At 42.3% G+C, this 24,453-nt stretch overlaps 1 protein-coding gene across 4 annotated transcripts in view; it reads left to right on the top strand.

Annotated features, from left to right (window-relative positions):
* The window catches only part of MALT1 (MALT1 paracaspase), a 38,933-nt gene extending 18,541 nt beyond the window's left edge, over window positions 1-20,392 (top strand). For 3 of the 4 annotated variants that reach the window (XM_081929672.1, XM_081929669.1, XM_081929671.1), the window contains exons 7-17: window positions 334-366; window positions 755-781; window positions 1,795-1,827; window positions 5,499-5,702; window positions 8,712-8,889; window positions 10,433-10,507; window positions 11,780-11,907; window positions 15,115-15,264; window positions 16,377-16,534; window positions 16,717-16,842; window positions 18,625-20,392. In XM_081929672.1, the coding sequence (XP_081785798.1) occupies window positions 334-366; window positions 755-781; window positions 1,795-1,827; window positions 5,499-5,702; window positions 8,712-8,889; window positions 10,433-10,507; window positions 11,780-11,907; window positions 15,115-15,264; window positions 16,377-16,534; window positions 16,717-16,842; window positions 18,625-19,080 (1,568 nt within the window). In that variant the 3' untranslated portion in view covers window positions 19,081-20,392. The remainder of the gene's footprint in view (window positions 1-333; window positions 367-754; window positions 782-1,794; window positions 1,828-5,498; window positions 5,703-8,711; window positions 8,890-10,432; window positions 10,508-11,779; window positions 11,908-15,114; window positions 15,265-16,376; window positions 16,535-16,716; window positions 16,843-18,624) is intronic. The other variant, XM_081929670.1, reaches the window with a different exon arrangement.
* The last annotated feature ends 4,061 nt before the right edge of the window (window positions 20,393-24,453 follow it).

Below are 24,453 nucleotides of genomic sequence, written 5' to 3'. Positions count from 1 at the left end.
TGATGTACATGTGCTTGTTCTTTTGATTTCTTTCTATTTGTGGCATGCTGTGATCTCAACAGGATTATCTGTAGGGCCCTATTGGCTGGCTTGTGTGCCCTTGGACTGGAGGTTTTTGAGCACATTTTGGAAGTGATTAGTTACATGATTCCATGCAGGATTAATTTGACAGCATGCTGTCTTGTGTGTATCAACACAAGGTTCAAAATTATGTATACAGAACGATTGCCTTAACGCTACATTGGATTCTACATTTTCTTTATAAAACATGATTGTCATAAATGCAATCAAGAACTTCATTTCAGTATTCTTCTTTTTTCCTTAAATCTCAAGGTGGAAAATCTATTGCAGTAGAATGCTCTGAAGGTAAACTCAGCCAAATGTTGTAGAGCTTATTGATGAATTCTGTATGCTGGGAATTCAGGAGATTATGGGATCTATCGCTAAAATAGAATTGTGCACTGTGTTGGACCATAACGCTATCTACAGAGCTGATGTAACATAATCTCATATTTATGCATGAGCTTCTCATTTCTACCTTACAACTTCCACTGCATATTTTTTTCTTGCACTCTGAAGGTGGAGCTGCTTTATCTGTTTATCATGTTAAAGAGATCATCATGAAATGTTATCAGTAAACATTACTTTCCTTCCATCTCTGACTTTGTTAGATGTAGCAAAATCCTGCTCTTGAATCTCTGTTAACATGCTTCTCATATACATATTTGTTACAGTTTTCTATTTTCTTTTTCAGAGGACTTAAGTGGCCTTGGAGGGCCTGGTAAGTAAAACATACTTTTTAATTGTGCGTAAGTAAAAACATAAAACAATCAAAAGGACTTAAAAGCTAAAGAGCACAAGACCAAACACCAAATTTAGATTTGAGTTTGTCATTTCAAGACCACCTGTTCACGTGCATGTCAGCCATAGTTTGTTCATTCATAAGCCTTTCTAGAATATAGTTGGGAAAGGTGGTATAAAACTGAATCTGTCTCATTGCTTGAGTTAGCATGGAGTTAATGATGTAGCTTTGAATGGCCTAATGTCAAATAGGTACGATGACACCCATCAGGTGTTTGGTAAATCTGTGGTATCAAATAATGACTCCATTAGGGATTGTGCCAAGCATTTTGTTCCCCAAAAGGTCATGTCAATCCTTCTCTGCTAAAGGAGCACGTCTGCTTTTTGCCAAGCACTACTGTAGATTCCAAAATACTCCATCACATTATATATTCGGTGGGTTACGTGCATAGGAATGGAATCATTAGGAATTATACATTGCTTGCATAGAATATTTTCTGTGCCTTGATACTGCAAGCAGTGCAGTAGTAGCAAAACATCCTTTTATATAGCATGGAGACAAGGGTTGGTTATCTCACATCTCTGTGTAGTTTACACCAACGGAGGCTTACTCTCCCATCTCCCCCAAGCAGAATCCCCCTGTCTGTCACCAGTGCTATATTGCAAATTTATATCTTGCAACATGGTTGAACATAAGAGGATTGGATGGTGATGTACTGCATGTTTTCAGGATTGTAGCCTGTTTGGTTTTAAATTGTACTAGAAATTAGAATATATGAAAATTATGTGAACCACCCTGAGATCTTCAGATGAAGGGGGGTTTACAAATGTAATCCATAGAATTTAAAAATCTACAAACCACATTGTGTATGAGAAAAATGATGTAAAGTATTTAAAATGTAAACAACATGTAGGATCCAAGCTGAAGAACATTTTCATTTGCAAAATATGTTGACAACAGAGTGAACCTTTTCATTCATTTTTTTTAAACAGATCTTAAAGAACCGTTGTCTGAAAGGCAATTTGGTGAGTAATTAAATTCTTCTTTAGAAACATGGCTATAATCTAGAGCAGCCTTCCGCAGTCTGGTGCTTGCCAGATGTTTTGGACTATAACTCCCATAATATCTAACTCTGGCCATGCTGGATGGTTGGTCTAGAGAGGACTAGATTGGGGGAGGCTGATCTCTCAGTTTTCAGCACTTTGTACTCCATTTGGGTAACACTTCCACTTTTTTATTTGAAAGAAAAGATTTACCGGTACTTGGGATAGAAAGTTTTGTGAACCAAAAAAGAAAAAAATGCTGTATGCTATAATATTTCTTCTTGAATTCCCCTTTTGTACTGAGTAGGTGGTACAAAAAAAAAAACCCCAGACCTTCATGTTTAATAAATATCTGTTGTACTCTAACCAAAATCTATTAGCATTGTTTGGTTTTTGTGGTAGTACATGAAGCATTAGGTCCTCTGTGCTTTGGATTGCACACACCCATTTTGCACTCTATGTGGGAGCTTGCTTAATAGTAGTAAATTCTTCTCCACAGATGTTATTAAATGACCAGTTAAAATAGTGTTGCCCCGCTGAGAAATACATGTGGGTCTTTTGTTGGTGCTTTCATAATTCTTTGAAAATTGGGAAAGAGAAAAAGACCTGTAAAATTGTGAAGAGTCTGAAATGGGGCTTAAATACATCAGTGGGTTTTCGCTGCTTTGTTTTAATTGTAGAGCTCCTAATGGCTAAATTAAGCAATGTCTCTTCAGTTTCTTTGCAGGCAAGGTTAATTTCTTGCTTCGTTGCCCAACGTGAGATTTGGCTTCGTGTAGAGGGTGTTTGAACCCCTCCTGGGAAAGTTTCGACTGGAATTAGATTGTTTTCTTGGCATAGAACTTTCTCGATAAAAGAGATTAAAGTATAGGCCTGTGCAACAAAAGGTCAGCTCATTCTGTTAGCACAGCAAAATGCAAACCATTTGCGTGATGACAGCGTTTCCATGCTGCATGAGAAAGGTCATTGCGGTGGGGAAGTATATTACGCTTGCTGCTGAACTCCTCCAGTTAAGCTGTACAAATTTATCTCTTGTGATGGAATGAAGTTGCCTAGACTTGCTGCTACTGATTGAGTATTAGTACCTCATCAGATTTTCTGGGCATTGGTTCTGCAGGGACCATCTAGCAGCAACCTACCTGCTGGGCACCCAGATAGCATGATTGACATTTTCAGTATTGGACAAGGCATTTAGGGCTCATCCATGCTTAGCTTTTGCCCCATGCTTTCTGGTCACAGGTATGTGCTTTAAAGCTCTGTATTCAAGCACTCTTTTTTTGGTCCCGGCACTTTCCCCACGGAAACATGCTCTTTAATGCTGCACACAGATTACTCCTTGCTTATTCCACAGTCTAACAGTTTATGCATCACTTCAGGGTAGTAAGATTATGTACCATATCCAGTGAGGTTAATCCAAAGCGTGATTGTTGCTGAATCCATAGATTGTCATTTGCTCCAATTCAGCAGTAAGGAGCTTGTTTTTGCACAGAAAGCTCTGGGGCCAAGAAAAGTGTGGACTTGTGCCTAGAAGTGTAGCACAAAAGGATAAGCCTGCCTTTGATCTGAAAGAAAGGTGACCAGAATGCCTGCAGGGCAACTGTGTTCCCTTCCCTCTCCTTTGCCCCCCACTCCTTAAGCTCTGATCAAAGATGATAGCTGCATGGTGGGGAGAGACAGCTGTTGTAATTACATGGTTTAGGGGCAGGGAGAAAGAACACTAGGACACTGGGAAAAATGTTCCAACCTACTCTCCTCTAGTTTACGATAGATAACTCCCTCCCCCTTTGTGCACCCTTCACCCAGAGACATATTTATGGGAGGACAAGTGGGGCAAATGTCCAGGGTGGTTAATTTTAAGGGGTGGCGTTTGCAACACTAGCAAGACTCTGAGCTTTCATTTAAGAAAAGAAAGTTCACAAGGCTACATGTTAGCTGCTATCCCCCATCCCCCTGCAACTTCTGTGAAATGAGCTAGCCTAACCTGACTGCTCTATGCCACTGACAAACAGTGAAGTCAGAGCTGTGAGTTGAAGGCCTTTGTGCAGGAGAGAAAGTGGAACAGCCACAGTTAAATAGTTTCTCAGCGGCAGTAGGCTCAAATCTCTTCTTCCCAGGGCCAGTAGACTCTACAAATACACCTCTGCCTCCACCACAAATGGTGGAGTTACATATGACATGAGAGGGGGAGAATACGTAGACTAGAATACCACAATCTAGCGTAGAGATGGAACATAGGCAATACACAGGCTGTGCACAGAACCATGGTTCTATTGGTGATTTCCCCCTTCAGTGCATCAAAAAAATTATATATGGGACAGAAATTGCATGCCGAGATTTTCTGTTCCTTTCAGAGATAGTACTGTAGAAAACTACATCATCTTACTGGTAAAGGTTTATATGGAATAGATGCAGGTTTTGAATTGTATATGATCAGGTCAGTGCACTGGAATCTACTGAAAGTCTGCCAACATAGCTAAGAAAACTGAATTTGAAAACACAAGGGCTTTATACTTCCTAGGCAAAGTGGAGCTTAGAATTTGGAGTTTGTGTTCTAAGTTTCAGGAAGCAAGGAAAGAACAAATGCATAATGTAGTCAACTAACTTTTACTCAGAATTTAATGACCATAACTAATTAGGTCAATTGATTATAATAGGCATACTTGGACTAAAAGTTAGTTTTGAATTCTCAAATTGAAGCAATTATTTTTGCTGTCTTCTGCTTATAAGAAGACAGGCAGTTTGCAGATTGTTTCACTAATTTACAGTTTCTCTTGGGATAAGAACAGCTCAAAGATATTTTGCTGTCAGTGTAAATAGACCTGTATTAATGACTCTGTGTTGTACCAACCCATTAAACAAGTGGTCATTGAAACCTTGAGAGTGTGCAGTCATTTGTAACTGTCTCTCTAAAATGGCTTTCATTGTGATAGAGCTTGGCAGATTGTATTTCATCTATAAATGATCTGTTTATTTCTAAAGCTACAGGTATAAACAGTAAATTAAGTCCAAGTTAAAGAGATCAGCTCATGATAGTTCCAGGAAAGCTGTCAAATCTTATTATGATAAATAAAGTATGTGGTTCTTTTAAAATGCATTTATTTCAAACTGACTAGATAAAATATACAGTGTTAAAGGAGCTATCAATACCTAATATTCTCAGTTCTGATAACTTGGCAAACCATGGTAGAATATGCTTAACAATGGTGTTGTACGCTGTCTCAATTGGTATACCATGGTTTGTGATTTGCCAAACCATGATTTGAAGTGGGTTGTAAACTACAGATTGCGCTACCTATGCTATGGCATAGTGTCTGAATTGACAATTCATTGCTTCACCTCCTGGAGCCATTACACCTAAAGAGTGCTAAGCACATTTAAATCATGGTTTTCCTATACACTTGGAAGTTCAAGCCATGATTTGGGTAATAAACTATGGTTAGCAGAAGCAGTGACTATGGTATCTTAGTTTAGACTCCTTGTGCTCTACCACTCTGGAATATCTCATTATAAGACATAACAAACGCTTTCAACATGGGGAGTACTCAACGTGTAAGAGATGATAATAATATTGACTATGGCGCATCCCGTGGCCCAACTCTGAAAATGCTGTCCTACAAAAGTCCTGTCATGTTTTTTTGCTTTTGCTTTTGCAGCGGTAGACAAAGTAGCGCTGCTGATGGGAAACATGAGCTATTATAATCATCCTAAGCTCAAGGCTCCGTTAGTGGATGTTTATGAGCTGACCAACTTGCTGAGGCAACTGGACTTCAAAGTGGTTTCTTTGCTGGATCTTACTGAACCTGAGATGCGGAATGCGGTAGATGAGTTCTTATTGCTGCTGGACAAAGGAGTATATGGTAAGAACTAGTAGCATGATAGCCTGTCAAATTGATTGTCAGAATGTACCTTTTAAATATTTCCATTTCCAAATTACCTTATCCCATGCTCTCAGTAGACCCCCGTATATAATTTTTGGTCCCTGAAAAACTGGAAAATGCAACATCCATTAATTTGAGATGCACTCCAAGATACATAGACAGATATGTTATGTTAAGCTAGAACATTATTGAGACCAAACATAAGAAGCTGCCATAAACTGTCTTAATATCACCAAATATTTATTTTTCATGAAAAATTATTATTGTGGGGCCAAGCAGTGGTTTAAATTGGCAACAGGTGTCAGATGAAGTTACAGCAACAAGGGGAAGTTACTGAATATTTTCTTTCTTTCTTAATTTCTATCCTTCCCTTCTTCCCAAAGCAGCCCATATTGAGAATTCCTTATTGATCAGATGGCTGATGCTTGTCTCATTTTGTGCTGGCTGGACTGACATTCAGAATGCCTTCCACCCTTTATACGCCTGAGCCAAAGGGTCACAATGACAGGAAGATTTATTGGAGCAGCAAAAGTGCCTGCAGACTTTCTGACGGCAGCATACTTTCCCATTCCCTTTTTTTAGTGCTAGCTTGTCGGGCACCTTTGGGTCAGTTTCAGCTATAGATTTACTGCTGGGCACTGATGACGTCTCGAATCACAAACTACACCAAAATATGTTGACTTCAACTTTCCCTTTTATTGATGTCTTTTTCCATTGTAGCAAAATATTTTAAGAGTTCCAGAAGATAACACAGCACAATCTGAACACTCTTTCCACATCTAAAATTCTACACACCCATCTAAACCACGTAAACTAGGGCTGGGCGATAACTGGTTTTCAATATTATGATATATCACCAGCTGAACATCACAATATATTGATATATCACGATATTTGAAATAAGGAAGGAACTACTACACAGAGGCGAACAGAACAATGTCCTGGCAACTTCTACTACTTAAGGGTCTAAAATGGATAAATGATATTATCAATCACCTCATAGCCACTTTCAGCAGCAGGCAAGCCAAAATGCATCCAAATGAGAATTTGGTTTTGGATTTGGCTACCAAATGGCGGTAGTCAGGACAATCCAAAGTACGGTGATGAGTCACAGTGAATACAAATAATCTGGGACTGTCAGCAGGCCTGCTAGGCAGCAGAATCAGTGACGGCGGGGGAGGGGTTAGAAGCAGCGACAGCCTGGCATCAGTGGCACAATAATCAGCAGCCTGCAAGGCCTTGCCATGACAGTTGTTGGCAGCAGAAGCAGCAGCCTGCAAGGCCTTGTCATGGTAGTGTCATGGTAGCGGCACTAGTGGTGGCCTTGCGGTAGCGGCAGGAGACAGTGGCAGAAGCAGAGGAGGCCTGCGAGGCCTCGCTGAGGCAAGCTGCCACAGCTTTTGCCATCACCTCCCACTACCGCCAGGAGGACTTGCAGGCTGCCACCACTTCTTGCCACCATGGCAAGGCCTCGCAAGCTCCCCTGCTTGTGTCGCCATGAGGCCTTGCTGGCTGCCACTACTATTGCCGCCACCTCCTGCCATCACCACGAGGCCTCACAGGCCACTGCCGCTACTGCCGCCATCTTGACAGCATACAGTTTCCCCCCTCTTTTTTTGTTCACAAAACTTTCTATGCCAATAAAAAAGTGCAAGTGTTAACCGAATGGAGTACAAAGTACTGAAAAGTGATGAGCTCCAAATAGTGAGCTTTCTGATGCTCTGTCTTAATGCATGCTTGGTGGAATACCCAGCTTTACACATATTTCAGCAGTGTTGAAACAAATGCACTGGCTATTAGCTACTAAAGTTGTTGACATTTGAAACCTTAGGCAACTTGCAACCAGGATACCCATGAAACGCCTTGCTGGATCTGGCCAAAGCCCATCCAGTCGAGCCTTCTCACAACACCTTCTTAAATCACACATGTTTACTCAAGCTTTCCTGGATTCTTGACTGAATTAATCTAATTATCTGTTTGTGTGTGATATATAGTTTAGTGTTGTTTTTGCCTTGTTTCCTCACACTAGTTTTAAGGAAATTTTACTTGTATTTTATTATTGTATTTCTTTGGTTTTTATTTAACCCAGTTAGTTCTCTGTGTGTATGTAACACTTTTGCACTCAGCTCCTGGTCTGTGTTTTAACAGTGGGGATGATGCTTGTTCACTGTGCCAGAATGCCCTAGTTTTGCTGTTATAGCCCAAAGTAGGTCTGGTTCTTAGTTCTTTACAGTTTTTGAGTAGTGAACAAAAAGAGAATTGCCTCGAAGATTCGTTCTTTCCAGCTTCATTGATACTATTCTATCTTTTTTCACATGATTCGATGCTTCCTGTATTGGTTTTTTGCATTTTTGAGCAGTGTCCTTTGAATGTTTGTGGAACATGAAATAATGCTTTATTGCAGGGGTTGGACTAGATGAGCCTCCGGGGTCCCTTTGAACTTTACAATTCCATGACTCCGATTGGATAGGTAGAGGACCTGTGGCCCTCTAGCTGGACTACAACCCCCATTAGTCCTGAACATTGGCCATGCTAGCTGGAGCTGATGGGAGTTGTACTTCGACAACATCTCAAGGAACATTTTCTGCATTTTGGTGGGCTTACCTCCATACCCAGAAGGACTTGTGCTCACCATGATATTGCATCACCTGGTTACTCCCAGAAAAGTGTCATTTGCAATGCAAAGTGCAAAACATAAATTCGCAGCTGCTGCTTTCCTCACTTCAGTGTGTTGTATAGTAAAAATGTGCCACTATCTTGAGTATTGCAGTGCGCAAGGCTGTTGCTCACCTCATTCCAAGAATGGGGAGATTGGAGTACATTCAGCATCTGCTTGCAGTAAATCCACTGCCCAACTTATGACAAGTGTGATTTTAAGACTAGAAAACTGCCTTATTCTTGTTTTCTTTGCAACTTAATTTAATTGAATTAGTTTGCTTAATATAATCGCTAAAAGCTATTTTAACTGTGTGTGTTGTTTCTCCCCAGGGCTATTATATTATGCTGGCCATGGCTACGAAAACTATGGTAATAGTTTTATGGTTCCTATAGATGCACCAAATCCCTATCGAGCAGCAAACTGTCTTTGTGTACAAAATATTCTCAAACGGATGCAAGAAAAGGATACTGGCCTCAATGTATTTTTACTGGATATGTGCAGGAAAAGGTATGTAATTGCTTTCATCACCTCCCTAGTAGATCAAGGCTCAAGAAGCCATGTTGGCGCTAGAAAAACAGGCAAATGGAACAGCTGAGAGGTTAGCTTTTATTAACTCAACCATCTGTATGCAAGTGTCACAACCTTTCCATTTTCTTCTCCAGGCTCGGGAGAGCGAAAGCAAAATAACAGGGAATAAAATAAACTTGCTACATGGTCATGTTTGATTTGTTGGGTCAGTCTCTGGGAACAAAGGAGGGCATGATCCACAATCCAGATAACGGTGGTTCAGATAAAAATTCTTTTCTTCCCACTCAGAAAAAAAAACAGTGTTTTGATTACCACATGAAAGCAGAGTTGGGTAGCTTGTTCAAAATACTGAAAGCTCCTTTCTAACAGATGAAGCTGACATCCTATTGACTGGGAAGGTGGAATGTCAGGCTGGCATTTCCCCCCTCTAAGATCTTGCTGTGACAGTATTTCCCTGCTCTTCCTCCTCCCAGCTAGTAGGGAATATTAGCTAGGAAGTGATAACAGCTTTTACTTCAAGCCCCTCCCAACTTTCCTGGGCTATTATTATTATTCGTTTCATTTCTATACTGCTTTATATTGTTAAGAAAACATCTCCCAAGCAGTTTACAACACACTGAAACATCAAATAAAACAATCCAAAATAAAACATTGCTGAAGAAAGTCAGATATAAAGCATACATTCAAAGCAACGTAATTAACAGGAAACTGAAATATTATTTAAAAGATTTCAAAATAAAACATTGCTTCAGGCAGGCCTGAATCTTCAAAGTTCTGGTCAGGCAGATTCCAGCTGCTTTTCATGTAAGTGTAACCAGTAGCCCTGTTCTAGGTGTTGTTCCATCCAGTCATCGATGCCAAAGCAAAGCATTTTTATAGAGCTTGTGCACCATTTTGGGGTTGGGTGCTTTGTAACAGCATCACCACCCTTGGCCTAACTCTAGAGAGGTTTCAGGGCAAAAAGCATGAGTGTGGGGTCTTTTTCTGCCAATGAGCATGGGCAAGTGTCAAACTGTCAGGATGCCTGTGGTGGGTGGTACCCGAAGCAAAAGGCAGCTGAGCAGCAATTTCTTTTGTACATTCCCACCAGGCAAAAAAGCAGAGGTTTTTACACCTGCGCATCTCTCCAACAAGGCAAGCAAGAGGCATTGATCACAGTTCAAGGACATATTCCAGCCAGGCAAAAGCACTCAAGGAGCAGGCAGGGCAGAGCCAGTGATGGGGCAAGGCCTGGGTTACGTTATGCATGGGCTACTTTTATGCAACTGCAACATGAGCAGCTCACGAATGTGGAAGGAAGCACTTTGCACTGATTCACCAAAGCAAATTTGCTTAGTTCTCTGTTGCTTGATTTGTTAAAGGAAGTGATGGAATAAATGGCAGAATTTGGGGGGAGGGGGTTATATAGAATTTTCTATATAATAATGTCATGGCTTTGGATATAAAAAACATTTTGTTTTATCTTCAACTTGCCCCAGATTCAGGCTGTTCTTCTCATTTTGTATTCTTGCATTCATTAAAGGAATGAATATGATAATACCGTCCTCATCTTGGATGCCCTGAAGGTTACAGCTAACATTGTTTTTGGATACGCCACGTAAGGCTAATAATTTTACCTGCATATTTTTTGTGTAGATATATATATATATATATATATATATATATATATATATATATATATATATATGCAGGTTTTGGTGTCCTCGGGTGTCTTCCCGTGTAAAAGTTGGGGTGTCTAGGCGACGTTTCGACGAGGTCTCACTCGTCATCTTCAGGCTGGTGCTTTCGGCTTCTTGTTACTGGAACAGAGCTCTGTTCCAGTAACAAGAAGCCGAAAGCACCAGCCTGAAGATGACGAGTGAGACCTCGTCGAAACGTCGCCTAGACACCCCAACTTTTACACGGGAAGACACCCGAGGACACCAAAACCTGCATTCCTGTACCCGTGAAAATCTACGAAAGCATATATATATATAATGACAACAGAATGATTGTGTTAATATTTTCTGAGCTAACTAAAAAAACTTCAGTATAGAGATGGATAATAAAAAAGACAATCTGCTTGTGTTCCAGCAGACCTTTATATACCTTGTGGGCACATTACATTTGAGAAAATCTTTGAGTTGTATTCAGGTTTAAGCAGACCCATTTAAATCAATGGCATTCAAGTTAGTTATGAGTAACTTAAGACCCAGTGATATCAGTGGGTCTACTCTAAGCATGATTTAAGTCCGGATTGAACCTCATGATTTCATTTTTGGATCAACTTTCAACCTTGCATGTGTGTGCCTCTCCCACTTCAACACAACATAAACATGGTACATTCCTTTTGCTTGTTTATCTGAGTGCAGCATCTCCCTGACCACTGGACCGAAAACCCAGTTCAAAAGGCAGATTGGGGTGATAAAAGGAGATTGTGCATTCAGATAAATGTGATGTGCCTCGTTCCATTAATTGGGGAGTTGAGAATTCTTACCTGATTTTAACACCTGTTTTACAGACAAGATAATAGGCCTTGCTCTGGTGTTATATTCAGGTAAGTGAAGTGGCTAATCCTGAGAACCCTTTTGTTCATGGTTTGGCAAACTAACGCCCACGGACCAGATCAGGCCCAATTGCCTTCTGGATCCTAGCAAATTGCATCCTGGCGGTGCAAACATTTGTGAGCAAACATTAATATTTATTAACATTTCTTGTAAAAGTATACTTTATTTGTATACTTTTTTGTGAAACATGAACTGATTTTTCAGAATCCTGTAAAGTCCTTTTTATTTTACTTTGACAAAGCAACATTTTTGCCTTCTGTTGTGCTGCAGTTATACTTTCCCCACCCATCTTATGCCTCTGCTGTTGTTAATATGCATTTAAGGTGCCAAGGAGCAGAAGCTTTTGAAATTCAGCAGTCTGGCTTAGCCAATGGGATTTTCATGAAGTTCTTGAAGGAACGCTTGTTGGAGGACAAGAAAATTACTGTGCTGCTGGATGGTGTAGCAGAAGGTAAGGGAAGTATACCTGAGCCACTAGGGAAGTTTGCTTGATAAAGAAAAGTGTGGTGCAGTGGTTAGAGCAGGGGTGGGGAGCCTGTGGCTCTCCAAATGTTGCTGGACTACAACTCCCATCAGTTCCTGAAAACATGGTCATTGGCCAGTGATGATCAGAGTTGTAGTTCAGCAACTTTTGGAGGGCCAAAGGTTGCCCACATCTGAGTTAGGGGGCTGAGTAGAACTAGGGAGACTCTGGTTCAAATCCCCACAGAGCCACAAACTCACTGGGTGACCTTGAGCCTCACTGTTTCTCAGCCTAAAGGTAAAGGGACCCATCACCATTAGGTTCAGTCGTGACCGACTCTGGGGTTGCGGCGCTCATCTCGCTTTATTGGCCGGGGGAGCCGGCATACAGCTTCCGGGTCATGTGGCCAGCATGACTAAGCTGCTTCTGGCAAGCCAGAGTAGCGCACAGAAACACTGTTTACTTTCCCGCCAGAGCGGTACCTATTTATCTACTTGCACTTTGACGTGCTATCGAACTGCTAGGTTGGCAGGAGCAGGGACCGAGCAATGGGAGCTCACCCCATCGCAGGGATTCAAACCGCCGACCTTCTGATCGGCAAGTCCTAGGCTCTGTGGTTTAACCCACAGCGCCACATGCATCCCGTGTCTCAGCCTAATCTACTTCAAAGGGCTGTTGTGTGGCTAAAACTCCTTGATGGAAAGGCAGAATACAAATGCAGTGAAGTGTAAAACATTTCATTTGCACATTTGAAGTCTTCGGAGCAAACAGCCCCAAAGCAGCCCTGAGAGTCTATAATATTTTTTAACAGAAGTTGAATGCAGGGGTAAGGTATATGCACACCCATGCTTCACTCTTTCTTTTTCAAACTCCACCCCCCCATAGCAGCTCAAACTGCTTGTTCCTAGATGAGGATAAAGAACAAATGTACACCAGCCTTTGTAAATAACTGTTTTGGGGCAACTATGTCTGTCAGCTGAAATACAGCCTGATCCCCGTAACCTTTACTTCCTTGAGATGAGATGAATGGCCTGCCCCAGTGCACCCTGTGTTTCCTACTGGTTCTAGTCAACATAAACTGCCAGCAGAGGATGGCTGGGAAGACAGCCTGCTGGCAAACAAGTGTAATGGTTCTAGGGGTTGCTCGTGCATAACCCGGTGCTTATCTCCCCAGCTGGGTGCAAACACCTGGCTGGGTCGCCTAAGTGAACCTTTTCTGTCCGGACAGCCACTCACCCATGGCTGACTCAATCGCTGGCAGAATCTGTCAGTGGGCGTTTCTTAAACTTCTTCCAGCAAAGAAGCTCTTTGACGCCTAGTCTCCTCCTACTCTCTCTGCGCGAAAGCCTTCTGCGCAAGGAGGGCTTGGGCAGCGGAGGACCCCTACTCTCCCTACTGGTCCCAGGCAAGGAGTCATAGGACCGCCTCGCCGCTTCCCCCATCTGCCCCCCTTCTCCACTGGTGCTACGCTGATTCTCTTCCCCAGAAGATGGGCTGCTCCTCCCGATCCCTGGATGCTCTCTGGAATCCCTCTGGCTTTTGCTCTCTCCTTCCGGCACTGATGGCAGTTCCCTGACACAAGACAGGCTCCTTTTCCCCCTCCCTGAGGAGCAGCCTGACAGAGCAGATAGAAAACAGCTGCTGGCCTCGAGAAGGTGTCAGAATTTCTTAGAACTTGGGAGAGAAGGATGGGGGTGGGTGGAGGGTGACTGGGCAAAAGGGAAGCAGGAAGAAAATGTTTGTGGGAGACTGGAATGGCAGGTTGACAACAGGGAGAAATGTAGACTTTGTGTAACCAATGCCCTGGGTGGGAAACTGAGTGGAAGGAGGCTGGAGCCTAGTGAGCTGCAAACCATACCTGAAGAAAGGTAGTTCTCTTGAGTTCCTGAAGGGAGTGGACCTCGTTCAGAGGACTCCTTTGCTTCAATGTGGTCCTGGAAGCGAAGCGCAAGAAGGTCCCCGTCCCCCCCTTTTGCTTTGGGGAAGGCAGAAGTGAAACTGCCAGACAAGGAGCTGCCAGATGGCAATAGCTGGATGCCTAAGTATTCTTGAGTGGGACCGCTGGCTGACTATTGGAGAGCGACTGTGTACAACCCGAATCCAGGGAGGCTGCCTTCACGCCAATCAAGACGTACTTCTGGCATTGCTGGGGGTGGGGGTAACTACTGGAGGGTGCTGTAGCACTTAATCCCTAATAAAAGCTGTGAAATGAAATGTGTCCATATTCAAAAGAATAATAGGGCTGTGGGAATGGGTATGTGTGTGTGGCTTTTTGATGTACCCCTGCCCCTGGAAGCACAACATATAACAATACTACTAACACACTGGGGTAGAAAGGGGGGATCAAATCAATTGTGCATGTTTGCTTTGTAGGCACAGAGCGATAGATGCATCCAAAATGGTGGCATTGTTTTTTAAAGGTATACTTTATCTCCTTTCACAGCCCCAGAACACTGCTTCCAGCCAGGATAGACAGAACTAGGCAAGATGAGCCATTCGCCGAAGGCAGTTCCTTATATAATAAATTCATTTTTTTTTAAGTTGCAGAAGCGATGTTCAAAAACTACTACCGCTGCAGAATTTCCTTATGAAAAAGGCGGCTATGTAACAACATTTTAAAAACATATAGAGTACAAAGGTGTACAAAAATGCATTAAAATTGTTAATTTTAAATTTAAAATTTAAAATTGTTAATTAGGATGCTAATGATGTGGCTGAAAATAGATGGAGAACCCCAACTAAAAAAAAGACAACTGTTGGAAAAGATGATCAGTCTAGCTTATCTGTAGTGTAAAACGATTGGAACGTGTATTCTTGTAAGTAGAGTGCTGCAATTAAGAAAAATGTCTTTTCCTGGGAAGGCTTTCATTGACTGGAGGATCTGTGCCTATGCATGTAGGAGGGAGAAGATGAAGAAACTTGCCAGGCAGCTTAATATATGTTTGGGTCATAATGAATGCTAAAAGAGCAGGGGAGGCAGAGTTCTCATGGAGAGGAACTTGGACGGTATGTTCCGGACTGTAGTGAATTTTGAACAGCCAGGCTTGAATGCCCCCTTGAAATCAGGTTTGTCATGGAAACGCTGACACAACAATAACCATAGCAACATGGCGGCTCTTCTGGAATGTAGGTGCTTTAATTAGAATTTTCAGCAGCTTTGGTTCCCAGAAAATGATTTGCATCTTTTATTTTTAGATATGGGCAAGTGTCACCTTACCAAAGGCAAGCAGGCTTTGGAGATTCGCAGCAGCTTATCTGAGAAGAGAGCATTAACTGATCCTGTTCAGCAAACAGTAGCATCGGCAGAGTCATTAGCGCGGAATCTGCAATGGGCAAAAGCTCACGGTATGGGTGAAGATGAAGATGCTGTTCAAGTTGGTCTATAGCTCCTCATGTCCCAGGGTGTGGGTGCACAACAGCCTTATATATATACTGAAATAACTTGGCTTACCTCCCTCAAATGGTTCATTTCCCTAGGTTATTTGTTCATTTACTTCATGGATAGCTAACCTTCAATGGAATACTTGAATACTGCACTCACCCTTGGCAAACTTTCCAGGGGCTGCATGCCACCAGTAGGTGTGGCCACCCTACTCTTGCACAGGGCACCTTCTCCAGCGTAGCCCCACACCCAGCAGATCAGCTGAAGAGCAGAGCTTATCGTCAACCCCTCTCCATTCATCAAATGATCGTTCTAATAAGCACAGTAGGGGTGGTTTTTATCCCCATCAATGTTCTGGGCTGTGCAGAGAGTGCTACACATCTCTGTCCACCACAACATCACCTCTGTTTTATTCCCCCCTTTTTTTGCTGCCACCAAAATCAGTGGAGCCTTGGTGGGATGGGGCTCATTAAGTTTTTCTTAGGGGTCAAGCTCCCAAGCCAAACACATTATTACATTTGTATATCCCCACCTTTCCATATAAAACATCTGCAGTGGTTAACAACTATAAATCCCACAACAGAAAATAGCCAGTTCACAAAACAGTCAGTCAGTATCATAATGATGAGGGGACAGTGACACCCCATAGCCCAGGGGTGGCTAACCCATAGCTCACAGGAACCCAGGTATATGAAGTGACCTTCCAGGCCCTCTCTCCATAGTTTCATCTCCTTATCTGCTCAGCTAATGATAACTGGTAATTCATTTCATGTGTTGCTAGTAAAGTGAAGGAGCAAGATCCTCTCCAGTAAAGTTACTTAACATTTTAGGGTAATAGCAGAACTGTTGATAGATGCCAGGAGGAGATGATCTGTGCAAAATGTATGGAGGAGTCTTGAAGACTGATTATAATCTGCTCCCATTAGTTTGTAGATCTCCTAGCTACTGAAATTAATCCTGATGTTCCAATCTGGATAATGACTACGTACAGCATGAGGAAAGATGCAATTTCCCCAACTAATTTTGAAGGAGAGCATTTGTGTATTACCACTAATCAAAATGTGTTTGTTTCCAGAACTTCCTGAAAGCATGTGCCTTCAGTTTGCCTGCGGTGTTCAAATTCAGCTGGGTTTCGCAGCAGAATTCTCCAATGTCCTGATTGTCTACACAAGCATAGTAAAGAAGCCTTCTGAAATCACTGTTTGCAAAGCTTATGTTACAGATTTCCCCCTTGTAAGTTGGCGTCAGGAGCTTGGTATGAGTTTATTCTGTACAAGATTATAAAAAACATGAAATTTGCACTTTGTCCAAAACCCACATATTATATGATCTGGCAGCTAGAGGGTGGTGGTGGTTGTGGATATATAGCTTTTAATCCTATAAGTTAATTTCTGCTTTTTAACAAATTTGAACAGGACTTGGATGTCGACCCCAAAGGGGCAAACAAGGGGACTCCTGAGGAAACCGGAAGCTACTTGCTTTCAAAGGACTTACCCAAACATTGTCTCTACACTCGAATAAGTTCTCTGCAAAAGCTAAAGGTCATTTCACATTACTTTTGTCTCACAAACTCATTCTGTTTGGCACTTTTACACCAGCTGCTGCATGAAACAGATTGCACGTTTTACAGGCCCACACCCATATTGGTAGCCTCCAGTTACTACTTGCCCTTTGAAATACAGGTAAAGGTAAAGGGACCCCTGACCATTAGGTCCAGTCTTGACCGACTCTGGTGTTGCGGCGCTCATCTTGCTTTATTGGCCGAGGGAGCCAGCTTACAGCTTCCGGGTCATGTGGCCAGCATGATTAAGCCACTTCTGGCGAACCAGAGCAGCGCATGGAAACGCCATTTACCTTCCCGCCAGAGCGGTACCTATTTATCTACTTGCACTTTGACGTGCTTTCGAACTGTTAGGTTGGCAGGAGCAGGGACCGAGCAACAGGAGGTCACCCCATCGCGGGGATTCGAACTGCTGACCTTCTGATCGGCAAGTCCTAGGCTCTGTGGTTTAACCCACAGCGCCACCTGCATCCCTACCCTTTGAAATACCTCAGCATAAATGTATGTTTTCCCTACGGATGCAGCTTTGCAGGTTAAGCCAGCAGAGAATTATATGCCAAAGGCCTTCAGTCTCAAAAGGTTCAGAGTCTAGATTTCTGAATATGGCTTCATGTATATTGGGGAAGGGCAGCAGGCTGCAATAGGGGTTTTGTTTGTGTCAAGGCTGAGGTGGTGGTAGGATCACAACTGCTTTGCTTTCTTGCTGCACCACTAAGTTCCCTTCCAACTCAATTCTACGATTCTAAGCTATCGGAAACAAAACAAATCAGGGCTCCGATCATGGCTGTGGCCCCATTTGCGCTATACATTTAAAGCTGTATCACACCACTTTAAACCTTTGCGGCTTCCCCCAAAGAATCCTGGGGCTTGTAGTTTGCTAAGGTCCCAGATGATCGTTAGAGTCCAGTTCCCCTCACAGAGCTGCAATTCCCAGAGTGGTTTTGTAGTCAGCCCCTCTTCCCAGAGAACTCTTGAGAACTGTAGCTTTGTGAGGGGGAAGAGGGATCTCCTAAAAAACTCTCAACACCCTTCGCAAACCATGAACCATGACTGTTTTGAAGTGGCACGACGCTGCTTCTAGTGCAGATTGGACACTACTGTGAGGTGGGAAATAGGGAACCAGGAGCCAAATCTGACTGGGCAATGAGAATGTACTGGGTGAAGGAACTATTCTGATCAGTATAAAACTGCAGTATGTGGCATTGGAATGAGGGTGGAATCTACATGATAAAGAACAGCTGGTGTCCCTTGGCTTATACATCATCCTAAATGATGAAGATACAGCAAGTGCTAAAATTGATTTATTTATTTTTTGAGGGGCAGACATGCTCATTTTTTGCTTTTGTTTCCCACGAAATGCAGATGTGCCGTTAATTCAGTCAGCATACAAAACTGATTATGTTAGTGAGAGTATTGGAGTTATCTGTGATGCAAACAGTAGCTTCTTTGTGTTTAATTTTTGCAAGTTCCATGTGGAAGGCAAACTCTTAACGTGGAAAGTGGAATATCTTTAGCAGCCGGTGTAACAGTTGCTTTTAAAATACAGTGTCTGTGTGCTGACAGCAAAATGCTAGAAATAGGTTTCCAGCGCCCCCCCCCTTTTTTTTGGTGTCCTGTGAATTTGTGTAATTAGGAGACAAAAGCACTCTGATGGCAGTGAATGCTGAATTTGATGTGAATGCCTGCATTTCTTTCTTAGGGCATAACAGCTGCCATTATTATGAAGATTAATGATGAATTTTCTTTTTTTATTACTTCACAGGAAGACTTAACCTTCACAGTTTGCCTGCATTATGAATACGCAGGAGTAGATGATGTCGTGGATGAAAGAAAGGTGGTTAACATTGGCAAGCCGCTCATTGCGAGACTGCGCATTCATCAAGGATACAGAAATAATAGTTGTTTCCACAGCTTCTGCGGGCCTGACAGGCCTTGTTTCACGCACTCGCCTGGTGTAGAGGCAGCTGGATATAGCCCCTCTCATCACAATCACCAGCCACATTGCTATACAGGTTTCCCCCAGCAAAGCCCTGCTCACTCAGGAAGTGTTTTGCAACCAATGAGATGCCAGTGCAATATGTCTCCAAACAGGTTGGTCGCATGGACACCAACCTGGTCGTATCCATCCAATTCGAACCAAAGCAACGTACCTGTGGAGACGACAGATGAACTGGAATCCGATTTCTCAGGAAGCTTGAGGCTGTCTCATCAACAGTAGTCGAAACTTCTGTGTGGCAGTTTAGCGGCAACATTCCTCAGGCAGCGATTTGCAGTGCTGCTTGTGTGTCTTGGATTTTGGGGAAAGGGCATTAATAGGTCTCATTGAATTATTTAGCCAGGATCCCAAGTTGTTGGGATTATGAGTTGGCACGTAGGTACTTAAGAAATCTTCTTGGACCACAGGAAATTCCCAGTTATTTTCCCCGATAAGGAAACTGCAGGGCATGTTGCAATACAGTAGTAAGAAAGAGTCTGATTGACTTCAAGCCCAGCTATTTATCATGGGAGAGTATGTGCACAGTATTCTCTTTTAACATGTCGAAAGCAATTGGAACTGCAACAAAATGTTGCAGTGTGACGATGGTCTGCCTGTCCAGGCTTCCAGCACTTCTAACCCCCCCAACCAAACATTTCCCACCCTCTGCTCCCTAACAGTCAGCATTCCATGAGGCACTGAGCACATATAGTCTGGTATTTTATGGGGGGCTCACTCCCTTGGGGTTTTTACCTCTAGAAATTTTTTCTATGCAAACTTTGAGGTTCCTCAAGTCTACTGATACCGTCTGCATGGTGCTGCTGCTTTGGCTACATAAGCAATGACATAGCCTGAGCACTGGAAGTAGAGCAGTGGTTGCTAGACACGCCCCACCCCGGGGGGGATCATTTGGAAAATGCTGATGGTTTTGGTGAACGACGTAATGATTTTTCTACCAGTGATTTTTAGTTGTATTTTTATTGTTTCTTTTATTTCTTCTGCAGGCAACCCCCGATTTGCACGGGGATTGTGTTCCTGCCCCTCTCCCCGCCAACAGAGTTTGCATAAGGCATAAGCCCACCCTATTATACCCCTGATCTGCCCTCATGTTCTGCGTAATTGAACATGTGCAAAATGGTCACTGCCTGTTGCTCTTTTTTTTGTATTAACAACTTGCATCCAAGTTGCAATCAATACAATAAGAAATGAAATGCAAGGAAAATGCAGTTAAAAAGCAATTTGCATATTTAATATAAACATTCCATGGACCACCTGAGTGAAGCTCATGGACCACTGGTGGCCCACCAACCAGAAGTGTGGGAACCTCCTGACATAGAGGGGATGTTGTTTGGAGGATGGCAGGATACCACTGGGTATCTGGTGCTTTCCCTACATGTCTAGATGAATGCATGGGAACTGAACGATGGACTGAACGGAATATTGCTCTCATTCATCAATGATATTCTTATTTCTGTCCTCTGGAAGTTCCCGAACCTTTCCTCCCACAACAAGCACTGTACAAACAACCTTTGATTAAATAAAAGCACCTGCAGAATTTCTGGTCATTTGGGAACCAGTTTTGTTTTACATGATCAATGTCTGCAATTAGTTTAAAAGGGTAGGAAAGAGATTTTTAATGCACCCCAGCATGTGAGATTATAAATGCACCCCAGCCTCTTTAAAAGTCAACAAGAGTGAATCAGCTTTACAGGTACTCCTCATTTATACTGTCATTTTAAAAGGCCAGCATTATTATTATTTTGTTCATAATTATATGCAAGGCAATAAATTCCTTTTAAAAAATATTTGTATATATGTACTATATTCAATAAGAATTTTTTAAAAGTTCAGCATTCCATTCTCTTATGTGACTAAAGGGCCTGTGGTATGTTAAATTTAGACTCTTACCTGCATTTCTGGGGGAGAGGAATACTAGGCAAACTGAGGCACTCTATCCAAAACAATGCTAACTAAACATTAGCCTTTATTCTAGATTTCTGCATCTTAGCACTGTGGAATTTTGCATGTGCTGACAAATGTGCAGGAGAATTACAATATGATAGACGTAGCTGTATTAAGGGGGAGACAGTCGGGAAGTGGTTCGGACAGTCAGTAGACAGCCATTGGGACTCTAGGAAGCAAGGAGGAAGAGAAGCCAAGGAACAACAGCTTGCAAGGTTGCAGGGAAGTAGACACTTTGGGAGGGAACAGATAAGTCAGTGGCAAGTCAGTCTGGAGGCTGGAGAAGGTCTAAGCGGTGTCTAAGGAGCGAAGGTCTAAGAAGCTGTCAGGAGTGGCGGGTGATTTATCCAGAAACGTGATTTAGTTATATTTGTTTTAAATGTTTCGTTGATTTTATATTTGTTTTTCTTGGCGGTTTTATGTATATTAGTTTTTAATTGATTTGTGTATTTTAAGTCATGGTTTATATATAATTTTACTTGTATGCTACTTGGGAGAATTTTTTTGAGCAAGTGGGTTCGTACATTTTCTAAATAATTGTCGGAGGAATTTAAAGAGGTGTTGTATACAGTGGTACCTTGGGTTAAGTACTTAATTTGTTCCGGAGGTCCGTTCTTAACCTGAAACTGTTCTTAACCTGAAGCACCACTTTAGCTAGTGGGGCCTCCTGCTGCCGCCACGCCACCGGAGCACGATTTCTCAACCTGAAGCAAAGTTCTTAACCCGAGGTACTATTTCTGGGTTAGTGGAGTCTGTAACCTGAAGCGTATATAACCTGAAGCGTATGTAACCTGAGATACCACTGTACCTGCCTTCCCTCTGATGAACATTCCTTCTTTTGCCACCCCACCTTCCATGCCACTCTTCTCCTCTCATTGTGTTTGGGTCTGGGATACATCTTTCTGTCTTCCTATGCTTGTAAGTGTAGTCATAAGAGGCTACACTGGCCAGCTTTAGCCATGTAAGAAGTGGGCTTCTGAAAGAGTTGGGCAGAGAAACAATGAAATGTGTCAAGCACTGCAGCCTCAGGGATGTTTATACATCTTATCCCCTTACCTTGAACAGTGTTGTCTGATTACAGTTGGCCCAAGCCCTCTCCTTGATTTTGTTCAAGACCCCTATTTATAATTCCTGAGGGGAAGAGGTTGCTGGGAGGGAGAAAGAGGCACTTGAAGAAGAGACTGGATGTTGGAACAATATTGCTTGTGGCCCAGGAATAGGACTTGCATGTCTGGTTGCTAAAAATTAGGATTCCAACTTGCAATTCAGGGCAGTTCATGGACATTGATGACTCAGGCATTAGGATGCAGATAGCATGTATATGTTGTTAGGCTTTCCAACTTGTGGTTCAGAAAACCCAAGTGGTTTTATTAAAAAGAGGAGGGAGATTAACAACGCAATCCTATGCAGATCTGCTTGGAAAAAAGTCCTGTGGAGTTCATTTGAACTCCCAGGTAAATAATAATAATAATAATAATAATAATAATAATAATAATAATAATAATTTATTATTTATACCCCGCCCATCTAGCTGAGTTTCCTCGGCCACTCTGGGCAGCTCCCAATCAAGTATTAAAAACAATACAGCATTAAATATTAAAAACTTCCCTGAACAGGCCTGCCTTCAGATGTCTTTTAAAAATAGGATAGCTACTTATTTCCTTCACATTATGTGCAGGTTTGCTGCTTGAGTTAATAAGAGATTTGTTGTTGATGGTAAAGGCAACTTTTAAATGTTCCGTAGTTTGGTAGTTGTCACTTTCTGAACTGGCCCCCATGAAATACCTTTACATCTTCAGACTAACGCAATGGTTAAATATTTCCAAAATGATCTGGTCAAATGAGAAGCCCTTTAAATGGCTCCTGTGCATTTCCACAGCCTCCTAAGTGGCAAAGTTTTGCAGAAATGGAGTTCTGTAAACCCAGGCAAACCATAGGTCCACTTAAATAAGTATTGTTTGCAGCAACTGGCATCAGCCATCCAGGGTTTCAGACATAAATCTTGCCTGGAGGTGTCGGGTTGAATCAGACCTTTCATATAGAAATTGTATATTCTAGCAGTGAATTATGACCCCTGAATTTGAGCAGGGAGGAACTATACTATGTGACGTATTTAGGTGATATCCAGGGCAAAATCTTGTGAGCTCCTCAGAAAAAAGGGTTGTCTTTTCATTTAGATCAGGACAAACTTCTAGCTTTCATGCTTTTAGGTGGAACGTAAAACCATTAATGAGCAGTGTACATTTTGTGACAATGCAGAACTTAAGAGGCTGCTATGCAACTGGTCTGATAGCACTGCATCACCAGATGCAAATCGGTGATGCTGTCCTTTGCTTTCAGAGCAAAAGAATGGCTCTTCGAAGCACTTCTCCATCTCTAGTCACAATCAGTTCAAGAGGCCCACACACGCACACTTGATTAGTGTGGAGCTTGCATTGCCATGGTAACTATTCTCTCCACATACTTTTTGGCACTTGGAAAAACTCATTGGTTTCTTCCCACGATCCAAGAGATTGGAGCACTGTTCAGTGCCCTTGCAAGATTAGGTCTGTAATGATGGAAACAAAGAGATTGCTTCTGTCACTACAGGCCTTAATCTTGCACTGCACTGAACTTCCTGCTCTAGTGAACCCTGCAAGCCCAATGGCCAATAAATATTTATTGCTTGTAGCCATAGGCCATTGCAAATGCAGTAAAAGACCTATTAGCACAGGCATAAAACATGAATAAGTATACACTCTGCTTAAAATGCAATCAACATTGAAACTTCCTGGGGTTAGATTTAGCTTGCTCAAATTAACAAGTCACTAACAGTTTGTTGAAAGATTCTCACTTGGATTTTCTTTGCTGCAGTTGCATATATTGCAGTTCGATAGAATATGTACTCCTATGGGTTGGATAACAGGTCAGTGACTCTGTTTTGCACTGGTCACCCACTCCATTGCATGCAATATAAAAGAATGGTTTCTTTTCTAGGACAGGCATACAGTGGGCAGTGCAGTGAATGTTATTGGCATCATCTGTCTGGAAAGACAATGGCAGGAAGTCAAACAGCTGTGTTAGCAGCACTGAAGTGACTTCCCCAGGGCACATTTAGTCTCTGGCTAGTCTAAAAACAAGCACATGAACACCTCTGTGCCCTGGCTACACCATGCATGGATTTTCTATATCATCATCATCATATGCTATGAGCCCCAGCCTTCCTCAAAGTTAATGTGAACCGTAAAGGCCTCCAACCCTCCCCAGTTTCCCATCAGCTGCAAGCTTGGCAACTTTGCTATCTCTGATTGAATCTGTGTTTTACCTCCACAAATCACCGTGTTTGCTTTGGGATTCAAGCTCCACCAGTATGGTACAGAGGATGGCAACCATATACATTTCCAGAGAGAGAGATGCAATCCTTGTAAGAGCAAGCTTATTATATTTTACTTGCACTAAGGCACCAGATGTTCTTGTGCATTGCCTTCCGTTCTCAGAAGGACGTGCATAGGAGATGATAATGAGTGATTGCTTTTCTCTGTGTTCAAGGCAAAGATTTCATCAGCTCCATAGAAGTATCTGTCAGCTAGCCAGTTATGAGTTATGGTCACAGCTGTTGTACCATGGCCAGGAATATGGGAGGAGTCCCCTTATTTTGTGATTGTAAATTGCTCT

Source organism: Podarcis melisellensis, assembly GCF_964234715.1.
Source record: "Podarcis melisellensis genome assembly, chromosome: 11".
Classification (NCBI taxonomy): Eukaryota; Metazoa; Chordata; class Lepidosauria; order Squamata; family Lacertidae; genus Podarcis; species Podarcis melisellensis.
Note: the sequence above shows the minus strand (reverse complement) of the source record. Positions and strands in the feature narration are given on the sequence as shown.